General features: G+C 35.9%; 1 protein-coding gene across 5 annotated transcripts in view; it reads right to left on the reverse strand.

Annotated features, from left to right (window-relative positions):
* The window catches only part of sls (sallimus), a 346,510-nt gene that overhangs the window by 249,750 nt on the left and 78,160 nt on the right, over positions 1-18,600 (reverse strand). For 2 of the 5 annotated variants that reach the window (XM_081744932.1, XM_081744931.1), the window contains exon 1: positions 17,296-17,908. The exons of 1 other annotated variant lie outside the window; for it this stretch is intronic. In XM_081744932.1, coding sequence (XP_081601058.1) covers positions 17,296-17,431 — 136 coding nt within the window. In that variant the 5' untranslated portion in view covers positions 17,432-17,908. Of the gene's footprint in view, positions 1-17,295; positions 17,909-18,600 lie in introns of those variants that run through there. 2 more of the 5 variants (XM_081744935.1, XM_081744933.1) reach the window with 1 other exon arrangement.

Genomic DNA, 18,600 nt, shown 5'->3' on the forward strand with positions numbered 1-18,600 from the left:
GGAAGTGTATTGGAATGTGAATATGCACATATGTTACGGTTTCGGATAAGTATATTTATGCTTAACACAACTGGATATATATTTGCGTGTGTTAATATTATTCATTATCTGTTAGCATATGTAAAAATACACAAAAATGTTAAACAATATGTGTACGATATTGTTTACTTTCCGTCAATAACGTTCAGTAAGAATGTTGGAATAATAATTCATCATTAGAATTATAGCGGTGTACAAAATAACCCCAAAAGGCTCTGAGAAAGGAATTGCTTTAGGCATCACATGTTGTCAATATATGATAGACAACATCCATGTCCTGTTGATGGGCTCTCCAACATTTGTCACCAAAGAATTTTACTAAAAAAAAGTGAGTTTTGGTTCCTTCTACTAGCTGTATAACATATTCGTACTTTATACGAATTTATATACGTAATACACTTAGAAATTAATAAAAGCCTAACTGTTAAGAACAACAACCCTGCCTTGACTCATTTCAATTCATTCGGGCAACGGGTTCCACAGATACAATGTTGAATGTGCTAAGATCATTTAAGGTTTGTCCACTAATTTTAAACAACATAGTAACTTTTTATTTTGCTTCACACAAACGTTTATAAACCGATTATCATATAAGCGGTCTATGATTTGAATTTTAGGAAAACAGCAAATTTGAAATTCCATACAGAATATACCACTATTAGAACAAAGCCCTACACAAAATAGTTTGCATTATTTTAAATGTGTGAATTTTGTACATTATTTAACAAGTAAGCTGCAGTGAGGCCACCTTCAATACTCCGCAATACCAAATCAATACTTTCTTTCAAGATCACGGCTTCTTAAGAATACTATCTCCTTAAATCTCCCATTAAAGTATTTTTTCTTCAAAGTATACATGTTTGTAGTTTGTACTAGTAAAGAATATTTCCTCTATTAATTTTCAGTTCACAATTCTGCATGTACTGATGGCATATTATAAAAATTATAGATATACTCAAATTTATCTTCACCAAAATGTCAAATTTCCGTTTATCTCACAGACGTCAAAGAATGAAAAGCAAACACGAAACTCTTTGAAAGTAGGAGAACTAAAGCAACATAACTCTTAAGTTAATAACAAAATATTTCTGTATCTTATTGATAACTGAATTTGATATTATATGTAGACACAGTAGCACAATTGTAATTTTTAATTTTACCTACAAAATCAAAAATGGCGGCCCAAGAAATTTCTCGCCACATTTGTATCCATATAGCTTATTCCGATCCAAAAGAGATTTTCAGAACTTTGTTATTGTACAAGCTCTCAATTGAAACCTCATCCTAGTTAATCTAGTTCCCTGAGACAAGATGGCGGATATTACTAAGAAATATCGCAAAATTAAAATGTCAGTGTTAATATATAAAGTTCAAACAAACAAAAAGTATTAAATAAATCACAGGGTTCTTTTTCGTCAAGGAAAAAAAAACAAAAGCCTTTTTTTCGCTATTGTACTCTTAATCTATTGTGCTATTGTGAACTGGAATGACATTGAAATCAGAATACTAATTTGAAGAATTAAAAACGATACGAATTCTATTTATGTGTATCCAGTATTTACATACTCCTAATAAGCGTAACATTGAGATATTTAAAAAAATCAATATTTCAATCGGTCACACATATATGGACATAAAATATCAAACTTCAAAAAGAAATAAATCGAAATCTACTGTTGTAACAAAATCAGAATAATTTGAAAACGCTCAAAATTTGATAAGTCTTCCGATATACCCAGGTGTCTTTTATGAATCGCCCATGATCCTTGGTCGGTAACTTTTAAAAATAATAAAATTACAACTAATCTACTCAAGTCTATTAAATGGTTAGTGTTTCGTCATATTTGCACTTTGAAATCTGGCAACATGGTGAAGGTTGTTGGCGTATATTTCAGGTAGCCCAAGTCCACAACCCATATATGGAACTGATACGTATGCGTTCCAGTACGGCTCTGTTAAAAGTTGTAAGACACCGTAATAGATAATAAGACTTTTCCTCTTTCTTTTTACCTCTATTCATCTTGCTTACGTAATATAGACTGTAGTCCATAATATGACATCACAAAATTTACGTTTATATCCGTTTATATAATTAAAATTTTGACAATATGCGGTTTCACGATAAATAGGAACGGGGTTTTAACTCTTCCCTTGTACAGCTCCGAAATAATCACAACATTTCTTCTGGATGTATGGTTAATGTTACATTTTTCAGAACAGTTGCTTACTCTGGCACAGTAACCTACATATTCTCCTTTGAAACGACTTATTGCATGATTCTCCAGTGTTGCAAACCGATATTAACTCATCATTCAATGTCACTTTCTGTGCATCCATTAGAAGTAATTATACATCATCTTGTTTCTTTGCTTTCGAGTTCTAGGTCTCTTTTATAATCAAGACTATATGAAACGTAACATAGGATTGGAACCATTCACAAGTATCGAACAAGAAATTCCACGTGTGATCAAACACGTGAATCAGATATGTTAAACTCTGGACCCACATCAGAGAGTCTTCACTACACGTTTGGTCCCCAGTAAAAGTACATGTAATCCGAATCCTTTGTTAAACTGCAGGTCCACCTGAAAATGGCCTCAATGTTGGAAAGAGGCATGTAAGCCAAAGCAAATGATTATCTATTTCTATCAGTCCCACTAGGCACATACTTATATTAGCGTCATAATATGTGACTAGCACAGTACCCCTCGTCATCATAATTTTTATAACATTTTATCTAATACTAGCAGAATGCCCGTTCTTCGTACAGGGAGAATAAGTTTCATTTTGGACATAGAGACCACCAAAACTGTCACCAATCAACTTAGGGGCCCCAAAAACTAAGAATTTGACACTAATATCGGTCATTTTAAGTTATTTTTACATGTCACCATTCTCCCTTAAAAGTACTAATGGGAGCTAAATTTGGATTAAAATGGCATCAGAAGTGTCACTGTTCCCCTCAGCGACCACAAACTCTATGGATTCTACAATAATATCGGTTATTTTCGATCATTTTTATATAGCTAACCCTGTACCAAGTTGCGGGGCTGAATTTGGATTTTAAAAGCATCGGAAGTATCACTGTTCACCTCAGCAACCCTGAAAACTATGCATTCAAAACGTGCGTCTCTGGCGGGGGGACGAGGAGGACGTGCCCCCAAATTTTATACAAAATATTCAATATTCTATCTTAATCTATTTACTACCGACAGTATAACATATAAATAATAATAATTATATTTATTTGGAATATAACATTCAGGCTGTGAAACGATTAAGACAGTTCTTCATATGTGTCAGGGAGAAAGTGAAGGTAAGCAAAAAGATAACAAATGGAGTTTAAGATAGTAAATAGGCTGATCCAATTTAAATAATTTTATTTGATGTCCTCCTCAAATTTTACATGCCAGAGACGCCAGTGATACTAATATCGGTCATTTTCATATATGTTTGTCTCTCTCTCCACTAAGTTGCACCGCCAAAGTGAAATGATAAAAAACATCCCAGGCCCGAACATCATCTATGTTGAAAATTTAATCGAGATCGGTCAAGTGGATAAAGAGTTAATAAGTTACATAGTCACTTTAATTTTTATATTATAGAGATAGATTTTTTCTTTATCAGAAGCCTTCAATATATTATTCCTAATAAACCACAATCTATTCCCTCTGACAGAACAAAAGCAAATCAACCCCGTTTTAATCCCCATTTTATTTCTTTATGTGTATATGAAACAAAAAACAACAAAGCCGTAAACGTAAACAACAAATAGTTTTTAACTAACTGGAAAACATTTCCAAGAAATTAATATCTTCCTTTGGAGCAACTAAACTCTGGTGATTCAATCAAATTGAAAATCAAAATGTATGTTTAACAAGTCATTTGTTTAGGAATGATAACATACAGCATACGAAATGAATTTAGCCATCATAAGAACAGAAAGGCGCACGCGCTGGCAGACCTCAACAAGAAGACTCGAAAGAGCGCATCGTAAGCAAGAAAACAACAAAAACTCGTAAGTAGTTGGTATTAAGCAGTTTTAGTTTTTTTTTTCAAACACGCACCACTCCTAATATGGTATGGCGTTCTTAACATAAATAACACAATCTCACATGTGATACACAGGCGGATCACCTGAAAGTACTACTTCCAGAATGTTATGCATTAGAGAAGACCTAGATTCAAGTAGAATACGTTTTTGGCTCTTGTGACATGAAATATAACCATTTCTGATATTACTCATCTGCAAGTTTTCAAAATAAAACAGGCTAAATATAGCTTGACAATTTCAACGTCTCGAGTACAAATTGGTATTTGGAGCACTTTCTAAGGTGCTTCCATCAACATTTCTTTTTTGCTCCATTTTGATAAACAAATAAGTACACCTAATAAAAATCTCCACATTTCAACAAGGAAGTATAGTGTATGTAAAGAAAACGAGAAAGCTTTCATAAACGAATCATTAGTTAATGTTCAAACGAAGCCTACATCAAGTTCAATTATTTTGGAAGCGTTTCACGTGTAAATTTTACTTTGCCTTTCAAGTTTGTTTTGATTGCATTAACAGTTGCGTTTTCCGAATATATGCGTTACCATCTAGTAAACTGTAGTTCCCAATTAAATAGCCTTACTAGGTTATATGAAATGTAGTTCTACAATCTAAAGTGGGATTCAAACTACATGAACTCTCACCGGGAATCGAATCTAGCTCTCTCACGCCCAAGGCATTTACGCCCACCATGTAGTCATAAAGAAGTTCCTGAAAAGAAGCATGGAACTCTAAACATATACACTGTTCACCATTAAAAATGCAACTGCAGTATGGAGATAAGATAGAAGTACCAATTTACGATCTAGGAACTCGTCACCAGGGCCGGATCCACTGCCCAAACTTTATATCCCCCATCTATGCTCTATGAAAATATCGTGTCTTACTTCGTTACGAAATGCTGTGAAATATTAAAAAATTCCCTTGTTTTTCTTTCTTTTTTCTTCTTGTTTCTTCTTTCTTTTTATGTGGGTGAAAGCACCAGAACAAAACTTCTAGCGGATGCTTGAGCACCAGATTACCCGCGGAGTTGGGCTTCTCTCGGGTCAAACAACTCATTAATGTACCATTGGCTGGCCAATTGTCCGTTAATGTGTAGAAGACACTAACAGGCACGGAAACATTGGCACCCCACACCATAACAATCGGTGCTGGACAGAGGTATCAATGCAAAATGCATCTGTCGTTCAGCCTAGTGCATGGTAGCAGCAGATACAGACGCGGCCACCATGATGTTGCAGACAGAAACGGGATTCATCTGCGAAAGATAATATACTACTATTCGTCTCTCCATGTGTGACACTATTGTAGTCTCCTATACCTACGCTGTGGAGTCAGGTCCAGTGGTGCTATTCAGCCGGTTCACACCGGTTCGCTAGAACCGGCTGTTAAAATATTTCGTGTTCGCAGAACCGTTTGTTGTACCCAGACATCAACACACACACGCATGACTGACCAAGGGTGAAAGAAAGTAGCTAAAAAATAGTGAAAACATCTCTGTACTTTTCCCGCTCGCTTGTATTGTTGTGAACACAAACAACTTTCAATTGTTTCAATTCAATGGGCAGATAGAAATTTGAATATGAATTCCGGGATTATGTCCGGGATGCTGGGATATGTGAGTGTAATGAATGTAATACGTATCTAAGGGGTCGTCCACATAGTACGTAACGCGGCAATAGGAATGCGTTACGAAGTACGACACGAGGGAGCAGGTGGTTAACGTAATCGTTACGTAACGTATTTTTTCTGTAATTTTTATTCTCAGGTTTATATGCAATCTTTCAAACAAATAATTTTATTTAGTTCTTTTCATTTTTATAAATAAATATTTAGGGTCTATGCTGATTTTGAAAATTCAAAACATACAGTTTGTATCAATTGAATCATGCAGAAGGGATTTGAAGACGCTACTAGACACCAGCATGACTGGTGACGAATCCTGCGTGTATTAAATACAATAAAGTTCTCTTTTGTGGCTATCGCTGCAATGCATTTACGGTACACGCTTTTCTGGAGATAGTTGTTAGCGATCATAACTACCACTTGAAAATGCCCTCGCGCTCCCACTCGTATCGCTATTTCTTAGAATAGATTTAAAACTTTTGATCTAAGTCATTATCCACTCTATTCTTTCAAGGAATTCCGCATGTGAAACAGAAGAAACTCTTTTACATGAAATAATATTTTCCGCGACAACGATCCAAGCAAAATAAGATATTAAAAACCGAATTAATCGGATATTCATCTCATACTGAATTCTTTATATTTGAATTTTCCAAGAGAAATCGAGGCATTTCTTGATCGTTTGCACATAATCGTATCATACCACTTTCGTCTGGCACTGAACTGTAGTTTTCTGGCAGGGCTTTGCTTGCTGTCACTAGATGGCATATCCGGCGCCACGGCACTGTTGTGCTAATCAATTCTTTATTCTTTCATGGTTTACATATTCTGCGAATTTGGACTTCTTACGATTTCTCGTCCTTAGTGTTGCATTTTTAATGGCAAGCAGTGTATTGGAGTCACAACAGAAGCATGTCCCTCTGACCAGTCTTATTACATTTCTGCCCAATATGAAGCAAAAATAAAGCACAGATATGCCTAATGCGCTGAAAGAAATTAATGATGCATACACATGTTTAGTAGTTAGTGAATTGAAGAATGTTTAATCGAAAGGGAGTATATGGAAGCCTATTTGTTATTTCATCACAATAATACCGATATTGCGTCACTAGGGTTCGAACACACAAACTTACATTTAAGAGGAAGGAGACTATGTAATGTTCTTCTAAGTTGAATCATTCGATTGAAAAGTGATGCGTATCCGTCAAATGAGGTTCATTTGTTATGTGTTTACTAAATGTGTTTAATACTTAAAGCAAATGAAGAGTGTTTATAATAGAAAATGGAAGAAAAATATTTTTTAAATATTAAATCAAGTCGATAAGTTAAAATAAATAAACAAATTACACTCCGCGTCACCCGAATTGGCGTATGGCATCAGCTAATAAGATCGCAGTGCGCTGTTACCAAACCTTCAGCGAGTAATCTAATCACTGAAATTGTCCACAAATATGAACAAAGTCAATTATGAATGATTAGAATCCTCCCTGAAGGTTTCGTAACAGCGCACTGCGAGCTTATTGGCTGATGCCAAGGGATATTTGGGGATTATGACTAGACAATCTTTGTGTTAAGACTTACAATCAAGCAAAGGTAATGAGAAACTATCACTTAAGGTCTGAAATGAAAGAGAAAATTTAAATTAAAAAAAAAAAAAAACAGTTTGGTGGAATGCAAAAGAGGGAAAAGAAGAAGATGTGGTTTTTAAGAACAATACCTTCGTGTTCAGAGTTGACTTCCTCTTGCTCAGCTTTTACGGGGACTTCGGTTTAATCGTCGTTAATCTACTGGGCTTAAGCCGGTTAGACGGCTGTTCGGTCAGGAGGTGGAACAAAGTTTCTAGATGTACGTACTTTTCAGCTTTTGTTTTTTATTGTTTGAACCCTCGATTGACTTACTTGGGCGCACGCTCGGGGCCAAACCCTGGTAATTTTTCTTCGGTCCAAATTTATATTTAGTGTTACATTTATTATTATTATTATTATTATTATTATTATTATTATTATTATTATTATTATTATTATTTACTCTGAGTGTAGTTAATGTCCCGATAATTCATCTGATACATTTAAGAATATAATTGCTAGGCTAAAGGAAGACAAACACAGGGGCATGCAGGTGTCAAGAGTACTAGTCCTGTGGACAGGGGCGGATCCAGGACCAACTTCTGGGGGAGGGGGCGGTGGGTTGCCACATGGCTACTTAGAGCTACTTTTAAGAGCTTCAAACTCTGGGATGGATTTTATTTATATATATAAAATAAGAAAGCTTCCTCTTCTGGGGGGAGCGGCGATCGCCCCCCCCCTGGAACCCCCACTGCCTGTGGATGATGCGGTTGTGACTAACACGTTTTAAAGCAAATTTTGTGTACATTTGTACAAGCTTTGAAGAAAGGCTTTTCTGCGTAATATCTGTTAGGCTCATTCATATTGCACGCGACAGAAATTATTTGCCCAAATTTAAGAAAACAGCTCGCTAGGGAACAAATAAATTTAGGTAATCAAGAAAAAAATAGCTAGAAAATCTACACTTGAGAACTGGAAACAGTTTCTTTTTGAAATGGTTCTCTGAGGGTAAACTGATGCAGAAAGCTTACGTGAAGGAGGAAAAAAAAGGAGGAAACAAATAACTTGCTTCAACGAGGAACGTGAAAAACTGGCATTGCATGTGGCCAGAATGTTAAATATTATCTGACCCGACATATGACAGAGTAAGAGAAGAAAGAACCTGTTAATGTGTTTCACTACTAGGTCATTCACCACATGAGGTATCACACTATAGACTCATATTCATATCCAATTTCAATAAAAGAAACAGTACTGGTATTTACAGAATGTTGAGTTAAGGGGCAAAATAACTTACTGTATATGCATGTCGATATAGGACTCTTTCTTTACCATACTAGTTGGATGAAAAAAACATAATTTTATAAGAGATATATCAAACTAGAATTTCACTTTATTGAATGGACAAATTCATCCTAACGCACATGATAATCAGTATTGTATTTTACTTCGTCAGTACTAAACTGGAGACGAAAACTGATTTGACTTCTTTTCAAGCTGATTATTAAATTGAGCTTTTTCCAAACTTTTATACGAAAACGGTATTATGACATATTCAACCTCTTTCACGTTTTATTATCATTAATTCATTTGAAACAAAATAACCTTTGTGTGTGTGTGTGTGTAATTTTATTAATTCCTCTGGCCCAAACTGAAAAAAATGAAATGAAATTTTTCACTTTTACGTCCCACGGTTATGCCGGTTAGGCTAAAGGAGACGGTGATAATAAGAAATGAAGGAAATGTTGGAATGAAGAAAGTGGGAGGAAACAGGAGAACCCCGAGAAAACCCACGAGAACGGTGGTTGTCCACCACAAAGTCCACCACAATAAGCTGTTGTAACCTGTGTTCCTTTCAAACACTGTGTCAAATTTTGTTTGAACTGTCTGTTCCGTCTTCTCCGACAGCAGCCAGTTTCTTTTCTGCATCCTCATTTATATCCATGGCTTCAGGAGAGGAAGCATAATAGGTTCAAGTTTGTTAATGCTTGTAGCAATCGAACCAAAGTTGCTGTTTATGTATGCCATATTGCAAGCAAGTTTGAGGTCCTTGAAGAGCTTTTGAGAAGTTTGTACCGATACAGTTGAGTCCACCAAAGCTGAGCACAGACTTGACTTCTTCAAAATGTTCATTGTAAAACTGATTTGTCCGTATTCAAGTGCCTCAACTAATAATAGTTTCCAGAGGAATAAACTTCTGGTTCTCAAACTAGGGACTGTTCCTGTGAGGCATCAGGCATGATAGATATCAAAGCAATACAGGCTCTGAAGTAGAATGATCTCTTAGATGGTTTTAAACCTTTCGAGACGGGTGTGGCATATAAACACATGAACCTCATGAACCTGTTATACGTGTCATTCAAACCGTCCCTAAAGGGTTAAGCTGCAAAGAAGTCAGATTTTGTTTTCGACGATTACCTAAACTTCGCATTGAACAAAGCTCAAATTAAACACTGAAGTTTTGGTTTTCCATTTCAAGTGTGTTTAGAAATATTAGCCAAGGAAAGAGACAGAAAGACACTGATTACAGGATAATGATTGCAATCAAGCCTATGAAACATTTTAGAATAATTTGAGGGAAAACTGAAAAGACTAAACTGAGCTCTCTCGTGGCTCTGTGGATAGCATACGCGCATTTGATGCGGGAGACCCAGCTTCGATTCCCAATGGGAGCTCATGTAAATCAGATTCCACGTTAAACTGTAGGCCCACGTCTCATATAGCCTCACTGCTGAAAGGGACGCTAAACTCAAATCAAATCCAGAAGGACTTAATTGTCGTGTAATTTATATAAACTCAATATATGTGAACAATTTTTACATGTATATAATAAAAGTGAAGTTTTCTGTCTGACAGCATCATGCAATAACCATTGAATCAATCAAAATTATATTTGGTATGATTATCACCTTAGGCCTCCCAAGAATCACATGATAATAAATTTATGAAAATGTATATATCCTAAAGGGGAGCGGGATCATAATTTATGTTAAACACAAATCAAATCCAAAAAGACTCAACTGTCAAGTAATTTATATGACCTCAATATAGAGGGTGTTCATTTATTATGTAGCCAAAATCCACTGGTGAAATCCTCACACCTAACCAATAGAAAAAGTCAATATGAACATAATGCGTTGTTTCAGAGTTACGAGGTGCCAATATCGAGAAAAATGTTACTTTGAGGCTGCGTAGCTCGAAAAATATGAGAGATATCAAATGCGGTTAAAGAAATATTAGAGGAAGTTGTACACTGTATATTTAATAACCATGATTTTAGAGAGAGACGTGGAAGAGCGGAACCTATACCGCAGCTCCCTTTATAAAATCTGTTGCGCCGATACGTCCTAACTCTGAAGCATGGTTATTTAGATAGACAGTGTACTAGTTCCTCTAATATTTCTTTAACCGCATTTGATCTCTCAGAGTTTTCGAACTAGGCAGCCTCAAAGTTACATTTTTCTCGATTTCGGCATCTCGTAACTTTGAAACGACGCGTTTTTCACCTTATGTTCATATAGACATTTTTGTTGTCAAGTCTGAGGATTTCACCAGTGGATTTCGGCTACATAATAAATGAACACCCTGTAGAGTATATGAACGTTATTTTACACCTTTATAATAAAAGTGACAATTGAGTATTTCAAGAACATGTCTAGTTAGGAAGATGAAATTCGGTATATAAACTCTATATTAAAAATAGACGAACCCATTTCGCAGCATGTTTGAAAATTATCATTTTACTGGGGGCAGGGTTCACAATTTATGCCAGAACTTGAGCGGTAATGTCTGAAAATAATCAAAACTGGCCGACAATAATGTCCTATTCATAGTTTTAGGCGTTGCTGAGATAAATAATGATACTTTAGATGCCGTTTGAGTTAAAATCCATCCCCATCTCTCAGGTGTTGAGGGTTGGGGTTGGAAGGGGATGACATCTAAAAATAATAATGAAAACAAGAATTTTCGAAATGATCCAAACAATGTATCAAAAGATTGCAATCTTGAACAATAATTAGTTTTTGGATCAGGAACCCCAAAATTTTCGAACAGTCCCTAAATCTAATTTTCGTATTTTCTACGAAATAAGCACATCATACTGTGTTAAGTGGTAGTTTGGGTTTGGCTACACTATTTGCAGTTCTCTAGATAAAAGGCCTACAAGAATTTTTTTTTCCTGAAATATTTTTGATCTTTTGATCGGAAAACAACCAATATTTGTGTGAAGTCCCTAGTTCTCGGGATCATTGAGATAAGCAGTGACACTCCAGATGCCGTCAAGTTCAAATTTAACCCCTATTGCCATATAGGGTGAGATATGAGGGTAGGAAGGAGTGGCATATAAAAATAATCTAAAACGACGGATATTTGCGTCCAATCCATAATTCTCGGGGTCGCTAAGATTTACAGTGACACTTCCGATACATTCCAAATTCATTCTTTATTGATATAGTAGCGAAGGTTAAGTGGAAAGGTGGTGACATTAGGGATTTTACCACTACATTTTCCTTGCAATCGGGATCCTACGATGGAAAAGGTTCAAAACATTCCATAAATGTATTCGAAAAAGGGACATTTCAGCTATTTCTTCCTTCCTCGAACTTCTAAGGAGGGAAGAACAATTTTCTATTTCGTAATCTGTATTATAAAGTAAATTCACTGACCCAATCATCAACAAGTCTACAAGAGATAGGCATAGAACCTTGAAATATTGTGTAAATGTTCCTCTTTCACGATGGGCTGTACATAAGATAGAGTTTTGCAAAATACGACCCCCTAAAAGGGGATAGGAGTACTTGAAAATTTTTTTGTTGTTCCCCAGATCTCCGAAACTATTAGGAGTACAACTCTGAAATGTAGTATATATATATATATATATATATATATATATATATATATATATATATATATATATATATATATAATTATTATTTCTGCTCTCTCAGCGGGAATCGATCGCAGCAGACCAACAGGGAGGGCTCCAAATTAGGAATAGAACCTTGACATTTTGTATAAATATTGTCCTTGTATCATAGGCTGCAGAAAGACATTGCTTTACGAATTTCGACTCTTAAAGGAAGGTAGGGGCTTGAATGAGTGTCTGCCGTTCGGAATATCTAACAAACTATCAGGTGTAGACGCTTGAAAATTTGTGTAAGTATTCTTGGATCCTAGGCTCTAGATTAGAATGTATTTCGCAAATGGAAACTCTAAGAGGAGAGCGGAAGATTTTTTTTCACAAGATCGCTTAAACTGTTGAGCGCAGAATCATGAAATTGTGTTGGTGTTATTCACTTGCACTCAATATCGAGGACGAAGAGGGATGGAACGCAGGGAAAGGAAGTAATTAAAAATGTTGTCTGGGGTAACATGCGGGACAGACAATAGTTTGTTATAGGGGTACAAACACAAAATGAAACTCAAAGCTATTTTTTAAAAGCATAGTTATTCCAAACTACACGCGCCTATAAACACCAGTTACTATTATATAACGTAATGTCGCTATCTCGATGTGGCGTATACCGAAAGAGATTAAAATTGATCTTAATAAGGGGCCGCGGTGGCTCAGTGGTAGAGCGTTCACCTCTGGTGCTTGGGGTAACGGGTTCGATCCCAGCCCCCGCCAAGTGAACTTCGTGGTGGACAAACACCGTGTGCATGGGGTTTCCTCGGGTTCTCCCACTTTCTTCATTCCACCATTTCATTCATTACTCATCATCACCGTCTCCTTTAGCCTAACCGGCATAACCGTGGGACGTAAAACTCAAAGATTTCATTTCATTTTTTGATCTTAATAAATATAGGGCAATAAAGAATTACAAATGTGATAAATTTTTATATTATATGTAGATTTGAAATATATAATAACCTGACGTAGTCTCATTTGAAACAATTATAATTTTATGTTGAATTGGCAACTATTAAACTGGTGATATCACAGATTGTGCAGACAATGTTTCCTATTTACGATTTTTGAGCTACGAAGCTAATCTTTTATTTATTTATTTATTTAAAGGGTTCAGTTTGCTTAAAGTTCTTACGGAAGCATTGCGTGATATCTACCAATCAGGTAACGGTGTTGTTTCATAGGTGTTACATAGTGGGTTTGAGTCGTGAAGTCGGTCATTTAAACTGAAGATTCCCAGAGTTCAGCCCTACTTTATTTATACACACCTATATGAGACATCGTCTAATTTAACATGTAATCCGTACCACGCATATATCCATCGACAATTCAGCCTGTTAGTGTTTGGATAAGTTATAAGATTATCGTTAGTAACTAATATAATGCCTGATTGATGAATCTAATATAATGCCTGATGATTTTCTGCGACATATTCCTGACAGGACAGGATTAAATTAATTATATATAACGTACATCTTTAAGTAATTCTACAGAAAAAGGGAAAAAATGAAATGAAATCTTTAAGTTTTACGTCCCACGTTTATGGCGGTTAGGCTAAAGAAGACGGTGATGATGAGAGTAGTGAGTAAAATGGTGGAATGAATAAAGTGGGAAGAAACGGGAGAACCCCGAGAAAACCTATGAGCACAGTGTTTGTCCACCAGAAAGTCCACACGGCGCGAGCTGGGATCGAACCAGGGACCCCAAGCATCGGAGGTGAACGCTCTACCACTGAGCCACCGCGCCCCCTACAGAGAATGGGATTCAGTGAATTATTTTCTATATATAGTTTAACGTACTTTATATAATAATAATAATAATAATAATAATAATAATAATAATAATAATAATAATAATAATAATAATAATAATAATAATAATAATAATAATGAGTAGTAAGTTAGAAATATGTTTTAAAGTAGAAAATGAACTCTTTCATTTCTTAACGTCCCACGAATATGTCCTTAAGCTAAGCGAGACAGATAAATAAGCCAAATAAATGAGGATGGAGAAATTGGTGACATGAGAATGTGAAAGGAAACGGGAGTACCCCGAGAAAACCCACGGACACGATGCTGTCCACCACAAGCGTACTTGGCCGGGGATAGAACGAAGCACCAGAGGTAATCGCTCTACCACTGAGCCACCGTACTCCCTGTTTTAAACTAGAAAATGTTATGTATATGATAAGTAAAGTGCATCAAAGAAGATATAGTTTAACTATATTGCTTACACAACACATTTTGCTGTTTGAAACCAATGTCTTAGTATGGACACGTAGAATTCACAACTAATAGCGTGAAACGTGTGTAATTGAAGTGTATAAACACATTAATACATAAACTAAAAACAATTTTATGCATAAATGAGCATGCATAAAGAAATGCAATGAACAATGTTATTGGACACATTTTTGATTTCCATGAATATTATTATTTGTATATCTTGCCTGAAATTTCAGTTAGAAACGCCCGCGGGATTTTTTTTTTTTTTTTGGGAAGAGGCAGGATAAAAGACCAACACACAAGCAAAGCGGCGAATACACACCCCCTGTGATGCACGTGTTATTTCATATAAAGCAACAATTACTTACGCACATTGCATAAATAGGTAAGAGTGCACTTTGTGCAGAACAAGTGATTTTGGGTATCTCTTAGTTTCTCCCCCAATCTTGTAAATATAAGATCTTACTTCACAAAACATACCGCAGCGAGCGAAGGGGGTTAGAAGCCCCGCAGGGCTCGTTTAAGTATTGGTTCCTGCACAAAGTGCACTCTTACCCATAAATTTACTAATTACAGTAAATGTATTAAATACTGTAGTAACTCTATATTTGACATTTATTTCGAAGAACAGAACCCATTTCGGAAATTCAGGGAAGAAATTTACAACCTTACCCCCCTGTGAGCGACTATGCTTTCAGTGTATAATAGGGGCCGCGGTGGCTCAGTGGTAGAGCTTTCAACTCTGGTGCTTGGGGTCCCGGATTCGGTCCCAGCCCCCGCCAAGTGAACTTTGTGGTGGACAAATACCGTGTGCGTGGGTTTTCTCGGGGTTGTCCTGTTTCCTCCCACTTTCTTCATTTCACTCATTATTCATCATCACCGTCTCTTTTAGCCTAACCGGCATAGCCGTGGGACATAAAACTCAAAGATTTCATTTTCAGTGTATAATATTTTGGATATACAGATATTACTATAATCAAATTAAAAATGTGTGATCAGTGCATATGTAATCTGTGTATATGTGATCTGTACATGTATTGTAGACTGTTCCAAGACAATTGCAGTTGTTGAAAGTACAACGTCAGGGGCGCCGCCTCCGGGGGTGTTTAGCACCCACTCATAAAAGAGGGAAAGAAAAATCAATATATTGCATTGTATACATAATCATTATATAAAAATATGTCCATAAATGTTGTTCTATTTAAAGAACTTCATTTGCTTTCTTTTCTTTTAACATCTGTAAATCTAAAGATACGTGTGACGAAGACTATGTTAAGGATTAGAACCCTATAATCTCCCTGGTTACACTGCCATACTCTCGTTCAAGAATATTTTCAACTGTGAAAGAAAGAAAAAAGACGAAAAGCGTAACAAATAAAAAAATCCATTTTAATTTAAAAAAACAAACTAAAACTTCATTTTCAGAAGGGGGAATCTACCTCGTGTGAAGTGAGCTCTGAGGTGAGAAAACACCATCTGCGTGAGTTTTCTCGGGGTTCTCCTGTTTCCACCCATTTCTTCATTACATCCAGGGGCGGCGATTAGGGGGCAAGAGGGGGCAGCTGCCCTCTATTTTTTGAAGTGACTCCTTAATGTATATAGTTCCATTTGGAAATGTAGTTTTTGTATGTATTAGTGGTTCATTGAAAGAAATGTTTCCATATAATATTTGCCGTTGTGTGAGTACATATTGGTTATGTGTCTTCCCGTGGAGTTAAGAAAGCTACAGGGATTGCATTTTAATTACAATTCAAAGCAATCAATATCGCAATTGCGTATTTCTTTAAATGTCGTAGCATATTCTTGTATTATTTACTGCCTTTCATTTTCTAAGAGCAATAACATACATTTAATAGCATGTCTGGAATTAAGAATATAAGTTGTTCATTAATTGCCAGTTTCAATATAACTTCTACAAAACAATAATTATTTATTCAGTACTATGATTAATATTATCCTTTCTATTTATTTGTTTTGCAAATTTGTTATTAAATAATGTGATCACACAATTTTCCAGACAGAATTTTAAGATGTTCATGGTTAAGGAATCAAATCTCTTCTTACACTTTCGTTATTTAAGAGTTCAAAGGGCTAGTATCTACTTGCGTTGCTCTTGTCAATCTACTTAATAAAATATGAAATATAATATACGGTATTTTAACTGAAAAAGATAGTATCGTATTAGTTTTACAACCTTTCGTCAAACAAATTATTAGAAAGAACCAGGAAAACTAACACTGATATACAAATATTCAGATCATGTATTGTCCCCTACTTTAAACGTCCAATCGCCGCCACTGGTACTGACTATGCAGTACTGAGTTGCTAAAGGTGGTTCATTGACTGGTACAATTTGTAGAATTGATTTCAGCTAATTATTAAATGCTTCGTGACTCTCAAATTCTAAAGTCTCGCGACATACCTATGGGATCGCGTGACACACCAATCTCTTGCGACACACCGGTTGGGAACCACTGAATTAAAGCACCCCTACTGACTTTAAAAATTTGGCGCTGCTGAGCAACCTGCGGTACTTTTTATTGGGGTAATTTAAGGTAAACAATAGAAATAAAAATATAACAATTTTATGTCTAAAATAATGTACACGCGCTTAGAAGAAAGCACTAAAAGTTGTTGTGCCATAATAACAACTTCTCAAGAGGACATTAAACAAGAAGCCAATGGATTCCGAATAGCCTTTCCTCAATTATAATTCATAAAATTTATTGTAGAACTGTATTCCGGTGGTGCGTATAATCAAATCACAACAACAATAAAAATATAACAGTACATTCTGACTCACAATGTACTGGCACTTTATGTAACAATACTAAACACAGAGGTGTATTTTTGTTAGTAACACTGAAATCTTAAAATTCTGACCTTTCTGACTGGTGACCTGCCGGGTCACTCGTTGTTCTACAGTACTAGTCCGTTGTTCCATACGACTGCTGACTTCTCGGACTTCCTGTTGTTGCTGCTGGGTCACTTGACTGACAGTCTGCTGTTGGCGCTGCATTTTTCAAAACTTTAAAATCACTTCTGAACACTGAAATATTCCAGGGTCCCTTTCTATGTTTTTTGAACTTCCTTTTTAGAACACAAGTATTTTATTTTGCTTCTTTCACCAATAACACACAAAACAAGAAAAAAACTACTTGCACGCTATTTGTTATTGCAATATTTATCAAGTCAAATAAGCTTACAACTTCAAACTACAAAAACAAAAAGTAAAAGAAAAAAAGAAAAATAAATTAAGAACAGCGTTGAAAAACACCACAAATTAAATATGCTTAACTCTTTTTCAGTGCGGCTAATGACAGTGTTTTATTTTTGTTTTTCAGAACTCGTTTAAGTCCTTGTTAATAATGTGGATGTTTCGTACAACTACATGAAGATATTTCGAAGAAAGTGACTAGAAAGTCAAGCCGCTATGACAGAAAATTTTCATCCCCGAGAATACTCGAAGACGTCGGTCGAAAGCGAGGGGCGGGCGTAGAATGAATGCTGCTGCTCAAAAAGTACCCGCTAGGCTATTCTCGCGCGCGTAGAGCATCATGGGAACCTGGAGGGAGAGCAGCACAATGCAAAGCAGTCCAAAATACAGCTCGAAGGGGTCTTGTGTCTCATTTTAGCTCCTAGCAAAAGATGAGGTTGGGTACCGCCCCCGTTTAATTCTGTAAAAAAATGTCTTCAACACTGTTCAGACAGAAGCCCGCATCATTCTTTCATGAACTTACGAAAGAAGATGAATAAGATCACTATCTTGCACTCACTCCCTTCTCTTCCAACAACAATAATGACACACACGAGTTCAGACATAGCCTACGTAGATTTTTAATTGTTACGATGACTCCAGCGAGGGAGCAAACAAACAAATGTCATGTGTAGAAATTTCATAAGTCCAATAACTAAGTTAGAAAAAAAAATGAAATCTTTCAGTATAACATCCTACGTTATGCCCTTTAAGCTAATGGAGGCGCATGATTAAGGCAAATGAATGATGATGGAAAAATTAGTGGAATGATGTTGTGAGAGGAGACGGGAGTATCCCGAGAAAACGATGAACAACTAAGCTAGAAATGCTATGTATATTTCCCAGAAATTTTAAACGAATTCGTGATCGGAAATGCCTGTGTTGTCATGGAAAAATGGTTCATCAAAGTTGGCTGAAAATGAATTTTTTAC

This window comes from Thermobia domestica, chromosome 17 (assembly GCF_964235325.1).
Source record: "Thermobia domestica chromosome 17, izTheDome1.hap1.1, whole genome shotgun sequence".
In the NCBI taxonomy this organism is placed as follows: Eukaryota; Metazoa; Arthropoda; class Insecta; order Zygentoma; family Lepismatidae; genus Thermobia; species Thermobia domestica.